Source organism: Engystomops pustulosus, chromosome 11, assembly GCF_040894005.1.
Source record: "Engystomops pustulosus chromosome 11, aEngPut4.maternal, whole genome shotgun sequence".
Taxonomy (NCBI): Eukaryota; Metazoa; Chordata; class Amphibia; order Anura; family Leptodactylidae; genus Engystomops; species Engystomops pustulosus.
The window spans coordinates 75,993,374-76,010,816 of NC_092421.1; the positions used below are offsets into that span (position 1 = coordinate 75,993,374).

Consider the following 17,443-nt stretch of genomic DNA (forward strand, 5'->3'; position numbering starts at 1 on the left):
GCCCATACCCGCCTTCTTTGTTAGTCAATCACCTTAATTGGTGGACATTGTGATAATTTCAAATTGAGGACCTGCAAACATTAACTCATAAACCATGAATTTAAAACCATAAAACAAAGCATAATGGTCTACTGTAACCCTATCAAAGAAAGCCAGGGGTGTGGGAAATATAGAGACTTGACACGCCACTCCGGGGAATTCTGGTCGGGGAATTCTGGTCAACTGATTCAGACTGAGCGCGGGATTTAAGATGCAAATTGTGTCGCATCTAATGCACTTATATGCACCAAGAAGAAGGTGAACTCCGGTGGACCTGAGCGGGGAAGCGACACATTCAGGATCTCGGGTGCAGGATTTTAGTGAATCGCGGCAGAGTGCACTGTCGTTGGACAATGCACTTTTGGGAACTCTGAGGGACCGGGTAAGTAAATGTGCCCCATCAACTTAATACTGTGGTGCTCAGGACTATAACAGTAGAAATAGAAGTCATCTTCTTCTCTTGCTCTTGGTCATTGATGATGACCAGGTGCATTGCCATAGGTGGTTCACCCTAAATCCACATTTACTTACCCGGTCCCTGATTCGGACGGTCCTACAAGGATGAAGTCCGGCGCAATTCACCAACATTGTGGGCCCGAGATCCTGCATGTGTCGCTTCCCCCACTGAGGTCCGCCAGAGTTCACCTTCTTCTTCCCGGTGTATGTAAGTGCGTGTCCTCCAACACAATTTGCAATGTAAAATCCAGCGCGTTGTCCGAATCCGTCGGATGGTCCAACTGCCCACCCCCCGATTCGTGAAAGCCGGCACAGATGCGCCAAAATCCGCTGTTAAATGCGGCGGAATTCTGAAATCATCAGGAAACCCGATGAAAATGCGGTCCGCTGACCCTTAAGAAATGTGCCCCATACTGTAGGAAGATACCAGTATTATATATCCCACATGAATGGTGGGTCCCATTGTGCATCGGCACACCGGACCTATCACTCCATAAGTGCCCATAATATAAGTTGTGTCTATAACTACTATGGACACAAATATAAGGTGTACAGCAGCAGTTTGATGGAGAATGGGTTCCAGAGGTGGTGAAGAGGTCCCCATCAAGTGTTTGCCTAAAGGCCTCGACAACTTCAATCGACCCGGCTGGCTTCCATGCTCAGTATCAAGTCCAATAACGACCAGGTTGGGTGGGATAATGGTCTCCACCAAGATTACCCAACACTTTGCAATCAGATTTTAAAGGGACATGCACCTTTTTTGCATTCCGACTGGTATTATGACTGAATACACACAACATATAAGAATAATATATACAAAAAATGCACATAATGCAAATTATTTTTTTTTTACCCCAAATAATTTGCATTTATTCAAAGACGATCAATTCTGGATCATCTGGTTTGTGACCATGAACCCTGAGGGATTTGGGATCTTCATGTTCCTGTCACTGACACAAACAACTTCTGAATATTGTAGTTTTACTGTTGGGATGAAGTATTTCCTTGTTGCTCGTGAACAGATCCTTTATGTGGAGGTTTGTTTCTTTCTGTGATGAGGAGAATCTAAGTGACTTGTACAGGATTTACTCCCATAATGCAGAGATATAGAAGGAAGTCCCCGCCCTTTCCCAGGTGCTTATAAGCAGGTGAAGTGCAACGAGCTGCAGGTGACATCTCTACCTGGCTGTCATCATGTATCTGACGGGGATGATCCTGAGCCTGGCTCTCCTCATCGCTGGAGGGAGATCCAAGCCGTAAGTCACAGGATATTCTTATTATATTATATTACATATAGTAAAAAAGGGGAGTGGGGCTCTGCAGGCAGTATCACACAGGACGAGCTCTGCAGGCAGTATCACACAGGACGAGCTCTGCAGGCAGTATCACACAGGACAAGATCTGCAGGCAGTATCACACAGGACGAGCTCTGCAGACAGTATCACAGAGGACGAGCTCTGCAGGCAGTATCACACAGGACGAGCTCTGCAGGCAGTATCACACAGGATGAGCTCTGCAGGCAGTATCACACAGGACGAGCTCTGCAGGCAGTATCACACAGGACGAGCTCTGCAGGCAGTATCACACAGGATGAGCTCTGCAGGCAGTATCACACAGGATGAGCTCTGCAGGCAGTATCACATAGGACAGGCTCTGCAGGCAGTATCACACAGGACGAGATCTGCAGGCAGTATCACAAAGGACTAGCTCTGCAGGCAGTATCACACAGGACGAGCTCTGCAGGCAGTATCACACAGGACCAGCTCTGCAGGCAGTATCACACAGGACGAGCTCTGCAGGCAGTATCACACAGGACTAGCTCTGCAGGCATTATCACACAGGACCAGCTCTGCAGGCATTATCACACAGGACGAGCTCTGCAGGCAGTATCACACAGGACCAGCTCTGCAGGCAGTATCACACAGGACCAGCTCTGCAGGCAGTATCACACAGGACGAGCTCTGCAGGCAGTATCACACAGGACTAGCTCTGCAGGCAGTATCACACAGGACTAGCTCTGCAGGCAGTATCACACAGGACGAGCTCTGCAGGCAGTATCACACAGGACCAGCTCTGCAGGCAGTATCACACAGGACGAGCTCTGCAGGCAGTATCACACAGGACGAGCTCTGCAGGCAGTATCACACAGGACCAGCTCTGCAGGCAGTATCACACAGGACGAGCTCTGCAGGCAGTATCACACAGGACTAGCTCTGCAGGCATTATCATACAGGACCAGCTCTGCAGGCAGTATCACACAGGATGAGCTCTGCAGGCAGTATCACACAGGACTAGCTCTGCAGGCAGTATCACACAGGACTAGCTCTGCAGGCAGTATCGCACAGGACTAGCTCTGCAGGCAGTATCACACAGGACCAGCTCTGCAGGCAGTATCACACAGGACCAGCTCTGCAGGCAGTATCACACAGGACTAGCTCTGCAGGCAGTATCACACAGGACAAGCTCTGCAGGCAGTATCACACAGGACCGGCTCTGCAGGCAGTATCACACAGGATGAGCTCTGCAGGCAGTATCACACAGGACAGGTTCTGCAGGCAGTATCACACAGGACGAGCTCTGCAGGCAGTATCACACAGGACTAGCTCTGCATGCAGTATCACACAGGATGAGCTCTGCAGGCATTATCACACAGGACCAGCTCTGCAGGCAGTATCACACAGGACGAGCTCTGCAGGCAGTATCACACAGGACAGGTTCTGCAGGCAGTATCACACAGGACCGGCTCTGCAGGCAGTATCACACAGAATGAGCCCTGCATTCAGTATCACACAGGACCAGCTCTGCAGGCAGTATCACACAGGATGAGCTCTGCAGGCAGTATCACACAGGACAGGTTCTGCAGGCAGTATCACACAGGACTAGCTCTGCAGGCAGTATCACACAGGACGAGCTCTGCAGGCAGTATCACACAGGACCAGCTCTGCAGGCAGTATCACACAGGACGAGCTCTGCAGGCAGTATCACACAGGACTAGCTCTGCAGGCATTATCACACAGGACGAGCTCTGCAGGCAGTATCACACAGGACGAGCTCTGCAGGCATTATCACACAGGACGAGCTCTGCAGGCAGTATCACACAGGACTAGCTCTGCAGGCAGTATCACACAGGACTAGCTCTGCAGGCATTATCACACAGGACTAGCTCTGCAGGCAGTATCACACAGGACCAGCTCTGCAGGCAGTATCACACAGGACGAGCTCTACAGGCAGTATCACACAGGACCAGCTCTGCAGGCAGTATCACACAGGACGAGCTCTGCAGGCAGTATCACACAGGACTAGCTCTGCAGGCAGTATCACACAGGACGAGCTCTGCAGGCAGTATCACACAGGACGAGCTCTGCAGGCAGTATCACACAGGACTAGCTCTGCAGGCATTATCATACAGGACCAGCTCTGCAGGCAGTATCACACAGGATGAGCTCTGCAGGCAGTATCACACAGGACTAGCTCTGCAGGCAGTATCACACAGGACTAGCTCTGCAGGCAGTATCACACAGGACCGGCTCTGCAGGCAGTATCATACAGAATGAGCCCTGCATTCAGTATCACACAGGACCAGCTCTGCAGGCAGTATCACACAGGATGAGCTCTGCAGGCAGTATCACACAGGACAGGTTCTGCAGGCAGTATCACACAGGACTAGCAATGCAGGCAGTATCACACAGGACGAGCTCTGCAGGCAGTATCACACAGGACCAGCTCTGCAGGCAGTATCACACAGGACGAGCTCTGCAGGCAGTATCACACAGGACTAGCTCTGCAGGCATTATCACACAGGACCAGCTCTGCAGGCAGTATCACACAGGACGAGCTCTGCAGGCATTATCACACAGGACGAGCTCTGCAGGCAGTATCACACAGGACTAGCTCTGCAGGCAGTATCACACAGGACTAGCTCTGCAGGCATTATCACACAGGACTAGCTCTGCAGGCAGTATCACACAGGACCAGCTCTGCAGGCAGTATCACACAGGACGAGCTCTGCAGGCAGTATCACACAGGACTAGCTCTGCAGGCATTATCATACAGGACCAGCTCTGCAGGCAGTATCACACAGGATGAGCTCTGCAGGCAGTATCACACAGGACTAGCTCTGCAGGCAGTATCACACAGGACTAGCTCTGCAGGCAGTATCGCACAGGACTAGCTCTGCAGGCAGTATCACACAGGACCAGCTCTGCAGGCAGTATTACACAGGACAGGTTCTGCAGGCAGTATCACACAGGACAGGTTCTGCAGGCAGTATCACACAGGACGAGCTCTGCAGGCAGTATCACACAGGACCGGCTCTGCAGGCAGTATCACACAGGATGAGCTCTGCAGGAAGTATCACACAGGACTAGCTCTGCAGGCATTATCACACAGGACCAGCTCTGCAGGCAGTATCACACAGGACGAGCTCTGCAGGCATTATCACACAGGACATGCTCTGCAGGCAGTATCACACAGGACTAGCTCTGCAGGCAGTATCACACAGGACTAGCTCTGCAGGCAGTATCACACAGGACTAGCTCTGCAGGCAGTATCACACAGGACCAGCTCTGCAGGCAGTATCACACAGGACCAGCTCTGCAGGCAGTATCACACAGGACGAGCTCTGCAGGCAGTATCACACAGGACGAGCTCTGCAGGCAGTATCACACAGGACTAGCTCTGCAGGCAGTATCGCACAGGACTAGCTCTGCAGGCAGTATCACACAGGACGAGCTCTGCAGGCAGTATCACACAGGACCAGCTCTGCAGGCAGTATCACACAGGACGAGCTCTGCAGGCAGTATCACACAGGACTAGCTCTGCAGGCAGTATCACACAGGACCAGCTCTGCAGGCAGTATCACACAGGACGAGCTCTGCAGGCAGTATCACACAGGACTAGCTCTGCAGGCATTATCATACAGGACCAGCTCTGCAGGCAGTATCACATAGGATGAGCTCTGCAGGCAGTATCACACAGGACTAGCTCTGCAGGCAGTATCACACAGGACTAGCTCTGCAGGCAGTATCACACAGGACTAGCTCTGCAGGCAGTATCACACAGGACAAGCTCTGCAGGCAGTATCACACAGGACCGGCTCTGCAGGCAGTATCACACAGGATGAGCTCTGCAGGCAGTATCACATAGGACAGGTTCTGCAGGCAGTATCACACAGGACGAGCTCTGCAGGCAGTATCACACAGGACCGGCTCTGCAGGCAGTATCACACAGGATGAGCTCTGCATTCAGTATCACACAGGACCAGCTCTGCAGGCAGTATCACACAGGACGAGCTCTGCAGGCAGTATCACACAGGACGAGCTCTGCAGGCAGTATCACACAGGATGAGCTCTGCAGGCAGTATCACACAGGATGAGCTCTGCAGGCAGTATCACACAGGATGAGCTCTGCAGGCAGTATCACATAGGACAGGCTCTGCAGGCAGTATCACACAGGACGAGATCTGCAGGCAGTATCACACAGGACTAGCTCTGCAGGCAGTATCACACAGGACGAGCTCTGCAGGCAGTATCACACAGGACCAGCTCTGCAGGCAGTATCACACAGGACCAGCTCTGCAGGCAGTATCACACAGGACTAGCTCTGCAGGCATTATCACACAGGACCAGCTCTGCAGGCAGTATCACACAGGACGAGCTCTGCAGGCAGTATCACACAGGACGAGCTCTGCAGGCAGTATCACACAGGACTAGCTCTGCAGGCAGTATCACACAGGACTAGCTCTGCAGGCAGTATCACACAGGACGAGCTCTGCAGGCAGTATCACACAGGACCAGCTCTGCAGGCACTATCACTCAGGACTAGCTCTGCAGGCATTATCACACAGGACCAGCTCTGCAGGCAGTATCACACAGGACGAGCTCTGCAGGCATTATCACACAGGACATGCTCTGCAGGCAGTATCACACAGGACTAGCTCTGCAGGCAGTATCACACAGGACTAGCTCTGCAGGCAGTATCACACAGGACTAGCTCTGCAGGCAGTATCACACAGGACTAGCTCTGCAGGCAGTATCACACAGGACGAGCTCTGCAGGCAGTATCACACAGGACGAGCTCTGCAGGCAGTATCACACAGGACGAGCTCTGCAGGCAGTATCACACAGGACCAGCTCTGCAGGCAGCATCACACAGGACGAGCTCTGCAGGCAGGATCACACAGGACTAGCTCTGCAGGCATTATCATACAGGACCAGCTCTGCAGGCAGTATCACACAGGATGAGCTCTGCAGGCAGTATCACACAGGACGAGCTCTGCAGGCAGTATCACACAGGACAAGCTCTGCAGGCAGTATCACACAGGACGAGCTCTGCAGGCAGTATCACACAGGATGAGCTCTGCAGGCAGTATCACACAGGACCAGCTCTGCAGGCAGTAACACCGAGGATCAGCTCTGCAGGCAGTATCACACAGGACTAGCTTTATAGGCAGCATCCTACAGGACGAGCGTTATAGGCAGCATCACATAGGACAAGGTCTCCAGACAGTATCCAACAGGACGAGCTTTATAGGCAGCATCACACAGGACGAGCGTTATAGGCAGCATCACACAGGACGAGCTTTATAGGCAGCATCCCACAGGACGAGCGTTATAGGCAGCATCACACAGGAAAAGCTTTATAGGCAGCATCACACAGGACAAGCTTTATAGGCAGCATCACACAGGACGAGCTTTATAGGCAGCATCACACAGGACAAGCTTTATAGGCAGCATCCCACAGGACGAGCGGTATAGGCAGAATCCCACAGGACAAGCGTTATAGGCAGCGTCCCACAGGATGAGCATTATAGGCAGCATCACACAGGACGAGCTTTATAGGCAGCATCACACAGGACAAGCGCTATAGGCAGCATCCCACAGGACGAGCTTTATAGGCAACATCATACAGGATGAGCTTTATAGGCAGCATCACACAGGACGAGCTTTATAGGCAGCATCACACAGGACAAGCTTTATAGGCAGTATCACACAGGAGGAGCTTTATAGGCAGCATCTTACAGGCCAAACTTTATAGGCAGTATCACACAGGACGAGCTTTATAGGCAGCATCACACAGGACGAGCGCAATAGGCAGCATCACACAGGACGAGCGTTATAGGCAGTATCACACAGGACAAGTTTTATAGGCAGCATCACACAGGACGAGCGTTATAGGCAGCATCACACAGAACGAGCGTTATAGGCAGCATCACACAGGACGAGCGTTATAGGCAGCATCACACAGGACGAGCGTTAAAGGCAGCATCACACAGGGCGAGCGTTATAGGCAGCATCACACAGGACGAGCTTTATAGGCAGCATCACACAGGACGAGCGTTATAGGCAGCATCACACAGGACGAGCGTTATAGGCAGCATCCCACAGGACGAGCGTTATAGGCAGCATCACACAGGAAAAGCTTTATAGGCAGCATCACACAGGACAAGCTTTATAGGCAGCATCCCACAGGACGAGCGGTATAGGCAGAATCCCACAGGACAAGCGTTATAGGCAGCGTCCCACAGGATGAGCATTATGGGCAGCATCTTACAGGACGAGCGTTATAGGCAGCATCACACAGGACAAGCGTTATAGGCAGCATCACACAGGAAAAGCTTTATAGGCAGCATCCCACAGGACGAGCTTTATAGGCAGCATCTTACAGGACGAGCGTTATAGGCAGCATCACACAGGACAAGCGTTATAGGCAGCGTCCCACAGGATGAGCATTATAGGCAGCATCCCACAGGACGAGCTTTATAGGCAGCATCACACAGGACAAGCTTTATAGGCAGCATCCCACAGGACGAGCGTTATAGGCAGCATCCCACAGGACGAGCTTTATAGGCAGCATCACACAGGATGAGCTTTATAGGCAGCATCCCACAGGACGAGCGTTATAGGCAGCATCACACAGGACAAGCTTTATAGGCAGCATCATACAGGACGAGCATTATAGGCAGCATCACACAGGACGAGCGTTATAGGCAGCATCATACAGGACGAGCGTTATAGGCAGCATCACACAGGACGAGCTTTATAGGCAGCATCACACAGGACGAGCTTTATAGGCAGCATCTTACAGGACGAGCTTTATAGGCAGCATCATACAGGACGAGCGTTATAGGCAGCATCTTACAGGACGAGCTTTATAGGCAGCATCACACAGGACGAGCTTTATAGGCAGTATCACACAGGACGAGATTTATAGGCAGCATCACACAGGACGAGCTTTATAGGCAGTATTACACTTGACGAGATTTATAGGCAGCATCATACAGGACGAGCGTTATAGGCAGCATCACACATGACAAGCTCTATAGGCAGAATCCCACAGGACAAGCGTTATAGGCAGCATCACACAGGACGAGCTTTATAGGCAGAATCCCAAAGGACAAGCGTTATAGGCAGCATCACACAGGACGAGCTTTATAGGCAGAATCCCAAAGGACAAGCGTTATAGGCAGCATCACACAGGACAAACGTTAAAGGCAGCATCACACAGGACGAGCTTTATAGGCAGCATCACAGAGGACGAGCGCTATAGGCAGCATCACACAGGACGAGCGTTATAGGCAGCATCACACAGGACGAGCGTTATAGGCAGCATCCCACAGGACAAGCATTATAGGCAGCATCACACAGGACAAGTTTTATAGGCAGCATCACACAGGACGAGCTTTATAGGCAGCATCACAGAGGACGAGCGCTATAGGCAGCATCACACAGGACGAGCGTTATAGGCAGCATCACACAGGGCGAGCGTTATAGGCAGAATCACACAGGACGAGCGTTATAGGCAGCATCACACAGGACGAGCTTTATAGGCAGTATCACACAGGACAAGTTTTATAGGCAGCATCACACAGGACGAGCGTTATAGGCAGCATCACACATGACAAGCTTTATAGGCAGCATCACACAGAACGAGTGTTATAGGCAGCATCACACAGGACGAGCGTTATAGGCAGCATCACACAGGGCGAGCGTTATAGGCAGCATCACACAGGACGAGCGTTATAGGCAGCATCACACAGGACGAGTTTTATAGGCAGTATCACACAGGACAAGCTTTATAGGCAGCATCACACAGGACGAGCGTTATAGGCAGCATCACACTGGACAAGCTTTATAGGCAGCATCACACAGGACAAGCTTTATAGGCAGCATCCCACAGGACGAGCTTTATAGGCAGCATCACACAGGACGAGCTTTATAGCCAGCATCTTACAGGACGAGCTTTATAGGCAGCATCCCACAGGACAAGCTTTATAGGCAGCATCACACAGGACGAGCTTTATAGGCAGCATCACACAGGACGAGCTTTATAGCCAGCATCTTACAGGACGAGCTTTATAGGCAGCATCTTACAGGACGAGCCTTATAGGCAGCATCACACAGGACGAGCTTTCTAGGCAGCATCTTAAAGGACGAGCTTTATAGGCAGCATCTTACAGGACGAGCTTTATAGGCAGCATCTTACAGGACGAGCGTTATAGGCAGCATCACACAGGACGAGCTTTATAGGCAGCATCACACAGGACAAGCTTTATAGGCAGCATCACACAGGACAAGCTTTATAGGCAGCATCACACAGGACGAGTTTTATAGGCAGCATCACACAGGACGAGCTTTATAAGCAGCATCACACAGGACAAGCGTTATAGGCAGCATCATACAGGACGAGCGTTATAGGCAGCATCACACATGACAAGCTCTATAGGCAGCATCACACAGGACAAGCGTTATAGGCAGCATCACACAGGACGAGCTTTATAGGCAGCATCACACGGGACGAGCGTTATAGGCAGCATCACACAGGACGAGCGTTATAGGCAGCATCACACAGGACGAGCGTTATAGGCAGCATCATACAGGACGAGCTTTATAGGCAGCATCACACAGGACGAGCGTTATAGGCAGTATCACACAGGACGAGCGTTATAGGCAGCATCACACAGGACGAGCTTTATAGGCAGCATCATACAGGACGAGCATTATAGGCAGCATCACACAGGACGAGCGTTATAGGCAGCATCACACAGGACGAGCGTTATAGGCAGCATCACACAGGACGAGCTTTACAGGCAGTATCACACATGACAAGCTCTATAGGCAGCATCACACAGGACGAGCTTTATAGGCAGAATCCCACAGGACAAGCGTTATAGGCAGCATCACACAGGACGAGCGTTATAGGCAGCATCACACAGGACAAACGTTATAGGCAGCATCACACAGGACGAGCGTTATAGGCAGCATCACACAGGACGAGCTTTATAGGCAGTATCACACAGGACAGGCTCTGCAGGCAGTATCACACAGGACGAGCGTTATAGGCAGCATCACACAGGACGAGCGTTATAGGCAGCATCACACAGGACGAGCGTTATAAGCAGCATCACACAGGACGAGCTTTATAGGCAGCATCACACAGGACGAGCTTTATAGGAAGCATCATACAGGACGAGCTTTATAGGCAGCATCACACAGGACAAGCTTTATAGGCAGCATCCCACAGGACGAGCGTTATAGGCAGCATAACACAGGACAAGCTCAATAGGCAGCATCCTACATGACGAGCTTTATAGGCAGCATCCTACAGGACGAGCGTTATAGGCAGCATCCCACAGGACAAGCTTTATAGGCAGCATCATACAGGACGAGCTTTATAGGCAGTATCACACAGGACGAGATTTATAGGCAGCATCACACAGGACGAGCTTTATAGGCAGCATCACACAGGACGAGCTTTATAGGCAGCATCACACAGGACGAGCGTTATAGGCAGCATCACACAGGACGAGCTTTATAGGCAGTATCACACAGGACGAGCTTTATAGGCAGCATCATACAGGACGAGCGTTATAGGCAGCATCACACATGACAAGCTCTATAGGCAGCATCACACAGGACGAGCTTTATAGGCAGAATCCCACAGGACAAGCGTTATAGGCAGCATCACACAGGACGAGCTTTATAGGCAGCATCACACAGGACAAACGTTATAGGCAGCATCACACAGGACGAGCGTTATAGGCAGCATCACACAGGACGAGCGTTATAGGCAGCATCACACAGGACGAGCGTTATAGGCAGCATCACACAGGACGAGCATTATAGGCAGCATCACACAGGACGAGCGTTATAGGCAGCATCACACAGGACAAGTTTTATAGGCAGCATCACAGAGGACGAGCGCTATAGGCAGCATCACACAGGACAAGTTTTATAGGCAGCATCACATAGAACGAGCGTTATAGGCAGCATCACACAGGACGAGCGTTATAGGCAGCATCACACAGGGCGAGCGTTATAGGCAGCATCACACAGGACGAGCGTTATAGTCAGCATCACACAGGACGAGCTTTATAGTCAGCATCACACAGGACGAGCGTTATAGGCAGCATCACACATGACAAGCTTTATAGGCAGCATCACACAGAACGAGCGTTATAGGCAGCATCACACAGGACGAGCGTTATAGGCAGCATCACACAGGACGAGCGTTATAGGCAGCATCACACAGGACGAGCGTTATAGGCAGCATCTCACAGGACGAGCGTTATAGGCAGCATCACACAGGACGAGTTTTATAGGCAGCATCACACAGGACGAGCGCTATAGGCAGCATCACACAGGACAAGCTCTATAGGCAGCATCCTACATGACGAGCTTTATAGGCAGCATCCCACAGGACGAGCGTTATAGGCAGCATCCCACTGGACAAGCTTTATAGGCAGCATCACACAGGACAAGCTTTATAGGCAGCATCACACAGGATGAGCTTTATAGGCAGCATCTTACAGGACGAGCTTTATAGGCAGCATCACACAGGACAAGCTTTATAGGCAGCATCACACAGGATGAGCTTTATAGGCAGCATCACACAGGACGAGCGTTATAGTCAGCATCACACAGGACGAGCTTTATAGGCAGTATCACACAGGACAAGTTTTATAGGCAGCATCACACAGGACGAGCGTTATAGGCAGCATCACACATGACAAGCTTTATAGGCAGCATCACACAGGACAAGCTTTATAGGCAGTATCACACAGAACGAGCATTATAGGCAGCATCACAAAGGACAAGCTTTATAGGCAGCATCACACAGGACGAGCGTTATAGGCAGCATCACACAGGACATGCTTTATAGGCAGCATCACACAGAACGAGCATTATAGGCAGCATCACAAAGGACAAGCTTTATAGGCAGCATCACACAGGACGAGCGTTATAGGCAGCATCCCACTGGACAAGCTTTATAGGCAGCATCACACAGGACGAGCGTTATAGGCAGCATCACACAGGACGAGCGTTATAGGCAGCATCACACAGGATGAGCTTTATAGGCAGCATCTTACAGGACGAGCTTTATAGGCAGCATCACACAGGACAAGCTTTATAGGCAGCATCACACAGGATGAGCTTTATAGGCAGCATCACACAGGACGAGCGTTATAGTCAGCATCACACAGGACGAGCTTTATAGGCAGTATCACACAGGACAAGTTTTATAGGCAGCATCACACAGGACGAGCGTTATAGGCAGCATCACACATGACAAGCTTTATAGGCAGCATCACACAGAACGAGCGTTATAGGCAGCATCACACAGGACGAGCGTTATAGGCAGCATCACACAGGGCGAGCGTTATAGGCAGCATCACACAGGACGAGCGTTATAGGCAGCATCACACAGGACGAGCGTTATAGGCAGCATCACACAGGACGAGCGTTATAGGCAGCATCACACAGGACGAGTTTTATAGGCAGCATCACACAGGACGAGCGCTATAGGCAGCATCACACAGGACAAGCTTTATAGGCAGCATCACACAGGACGAGCGTTATAGGCAGCATCCCACTGGACAAGCTTTATAGGCAGTATCACACAGGACAAGCTTTATAGGCAGCATCACACAGGATGAGCTTTATAGGCAGCATCACACAGGATGAGCTTTATAGGCAGCATCTTACAGGACGAGCTTTATAGGCAGCATCACACAGGACAAGCTTTATAGGCAGCATCCCACAGGACGAGCTTTATAGGCAGCATCCCACAGGACAAGCTTTATAGGCAGCATCACACAGGACGAGCTTTATAGGCAGCATCACACAGGACGAGCTTTATAGGCAGCATCACACAGGACGAGCTTTATAGCCAGCATCTTACAGGACGAGCTTTATAGGCAGCATCTTACAGGACGAGCTTTCTAGGCAGCATCTTAAAGGACGAGCTTTATAGGCAGCATCTTACAGGACGAGCTTTATAGGCAGCATCACACAGGACGAGCTTTATAGGCAGCATCACACAGGACAAGCTTTATAGGCAGCATCACACAGGACGAGCGTTATAGGCAGCATCACACAGGGCGAGCGTTATAGGCAGCATCACACAGGACGAGCGTTATAGGCAGCATCACACAGGACGAGTTTTATAGGCAGTATCACACAGGACAAGCTTTATAGGCAGCATCACACAGGACGAGCGTTATAGGCAGCATCACACTGGACAAGCTTTATAGGCAGCATCACACAGGACAAGCTTTATAGGCAGCATCCCACAGGACGAGCTTTATAGGCAGCATCACACAGGACGAGCTTTATAGCCAGCATCTTACAGGACGAGCTTTATAGGCAGCATCCCACAGGACAAGCTTTATAGGCAGCATCACACAGGACGAGCTTTATAGGCAGCATCACACAGGACGAGCTTTATAGCCAGCATCTTACAGGACGAGCTTTATAGGCAGCATCTTACAGGACGAGCCTTATAGGCAGCATCACACAGGACAAGCTTTATAGGCAGCATCTTAAAGGACGAGCTTTATAGGCAGCATCTTACAGGACGAGCTTTATAGGCAGCATCTTACAGGACGAGCGTTATAGGCAGCATCACACAGGACGAGCTTTATAGGCAGCATCACACAGGACAAGCTTTATAGGCAGCATCACACAGGACAAGCTTTATAGGCAGCATCACACAGGACAAGCGTTATAGGCAGCATCATACAGGACGAGCGTTATAGGCAGCATCACACATGACAAGCTCTATAGGCAGCATCACACAGGACAAGCGTTATAGGCAGCATCACACAGGACGAGCTTTATAGGCAGCATCACACAGGACGAGCGTTATAGGCAGCATCACACAGGACGAGCGTTATAGGCAGCATCACACAGGACGAGCGTTATAGGCAGCATCATACAGGACGAGCTTTATAGGCAGCATCACACAGGACGAGCGTTATAGGCAGCATCACACAGGACGAGCGTTATAGGCAGCATCACACAGGACGAGCTTTATAGGCAGCATCATACAGGACGAGCATTATAGGCAGCATCACACAGGACGAGCGTTATAGGCAGCATCACACAGGACGAGCGTTATAGGCAGCATCACACAGGACGAGCTTTACAGGCAGTATCACACATGACAAGCTCTATAGGCAGCATCACACAGGACGAGCTTTATAGGCAGAATCCCACAGGACAAGCGTTATAGGCAGCATCACACAGGACAAACGTTATAGGCAGCATCACACAGGACGAGCGTTATAGGCAGCATCACACAGGACGAGCTTTATAGGCAGTATCACACAGGACAGGCTCTGCAGGCAGTATCACACAGGACGAGCGTTATAGGCAGCATCACACAGGACGAGCGTTATAGGCAGCATCACACAGGACGAGCGTTATAAGCAGCATCACACAGGACGAGCTTTATAGGCAGCATCACACAGGACGAGCTTTATAGGAAGCATCATACAGGACGAGCTTTATAGGCAGCATCACACAGGACAAGCTTTATAGGCAGCATCCCACAGGACGAGCGTTATAGGCAGCATAACACAGGACAAGCTCAATAGGCAGCATCCTACATGACGAGCTTTATAGGCAGCATCCTACAGGACGAGCGTTATAGGCAGCATCCCACAGGACAAGCTTTATAGGCAGCATCATACAGGACGAGCTTTATAGGCAGTATCACACAGGACGAGATTTATAGGCAGCATCACACAGGACGAGCTTTATAGGCAGCATCACACAGGACGAGCTTTATAGGCAGCATCACACAGGACGAGCGTTATAGGCAGCATCACACAGGACGAGCTTTATAGGCAGTATCACACAGGACGAGATTTATAGGCAGCATCACACAGGACGAGCTTTATAGGCAGTATCACACAGGACGAGCTTTATAGGCAGCATCATACAGGACGAGCGTTATAGGCAGCATCACACATGACAAGCTCTATAGGCAGCATCACACAGGACGAGCTTTATAGGCAGAATCCCACAGGACAAGCGTTATAGGCAGCATCACACAGGACGAGCTTTATAGGCAGCATCACACAGGACAAACGTTATAGGCAGCATCACACAGGACGAGCGTTATAGGCAGCATCACACAGGACGAGCGTTATAGGCAGCATCACACAGGACGAGCGTTATAGGCAGCATCACACAGGACGAGCATTATAGGCAGCATCACACAGGATGAGCGTTATAGGCAGCATCACACAGGACAAGTTTTATAGGCAGCATCACAGAGGACGAGCGCTATAGGCAGCATCACACGGGACAAGTTTTATAGGCAGCATCACATAGAACGAGCGTTATAGGCAGCATCACACAGGACGAGCGTTATAGGCAGCATCACACAGGGCGAGCGTTATAGGCAGCATCACACAGGACGAGCGTTATAGTCAGCATCACACAGGACGAGCTTTATAGTCAGCATCACACAGGACGAGCGTTATAGGCAGCATCACACATGACAAGCTTTATAGGCAGCATCACACAGAACGAGCGTTATAGGCAGCATCACACAGGACGAGCGTTATAGGCAGCATCACACAGGACGAGCGTTATAGGCAGCATCACACAGGGCGAGCGTTATAGGCAGCATCTCACAGGACGAGCGTTATAGGCAGCATCACACAGGACGAGCGTTATAGGCAGCATCACACAGGACGAGCGTTATAGGCAGCATCACACAGGGCGAGCGTTATAGGCAGCATCTCACAGGACGAGCGTTATAGGCAGCATCACACAGGACGAGTTTTATAGGCAGCATCACACAGGACGAGCGCTATAGGCAGCATCACACAGGACAAGCTCTATAGGCAGCATCCTACATGACGAGCTTTATAGGCAGCATCCCACAGGACGAGCGTTATAGGCAGCATCCCACTGGACAAGCTTTATAGGCAGCATCACACAGGACAAGCTTTATAGGCAGCATCACACAGGATGAGCTTTATAGGCAGCATCTTACAGGACGAGCTTTATAGGCAGCATCACACAGGACAAGCTTTATAGGCAGCATCACACAGGATGAGCTTTATAGGCAGCATCACACAGGACGAGCGTTATAGTCAGCATCACACAGGACGAGCTTTATAGGCAGTATCACACAGGACAAGTTTTATAGGCAGCATCACACAGGACGAGCGTTATAGGCAGCATCACACATGACAAGCTTTATAGGCAGCATCACACAGAACGAGCATTATAGGCAGCATCACAAAGGACAAGCTTTATAGGCAGCATCACACAGGACGAGCGTTATAGGCAGCATCCCACTGGACAAGCTTTATAGGCAGCATCACACAGGACAAGCTTTATAGGCAGCATCACACAGGATGAGCTTTATAGGCAGCATCTTACAGGACGAGCTTTATAGGCAGCATCACACAGGACAAGCTTTATAGGCAGCATCACACAGGATGAGCTTTATAGGCAGCATCACACAGGACGAGCGTTATAGTCAGCATCACACAGGACGAGCTCACACAGGATGAGCGTTATAGGCAGCATCACACAGGACAAGTTTTATAGGCAGCATCACAGAGGACGAGCGCTATAGGCAGCATCACACGGGACAAGTTTTATAGGCAGCATCACATAGAACGAGCGTTATAGGCAGCATCACACAG

The 17,443-nt window shown here is 50.7% G+C and overlaps 1 protein-coding gene across 3 annotated transcripts in view; it reads left to right on the forward strand.

Moving 5' to 3' along the window:
• Positions 1-1,639: 1,639 nt before the first annotated feature.
• The window catches only part of LOC140105828 (ovostatin-like), a 163,437-nt gene continuing 147,633 nt past the window's right edge, over positions 1,640-17,443 (forward strand). For all 3 annotated transcript variants that reach the window (XR_011850649.1, XR_011850650.1, XM_072129929.1), the window contains exon 1: positions 1,640-1,751. Coding sequence is in view for 1 of the 3 variants with exons in the window: in XM_072129929.1 (XP_071986030.1) it covers positions 1,690-1,751 (62 nt within the window). In the remaining 2 variants the exon portion in view is untranslated. The remainder of the gene's footprint in view (positions 1,752-17,443) is intronic.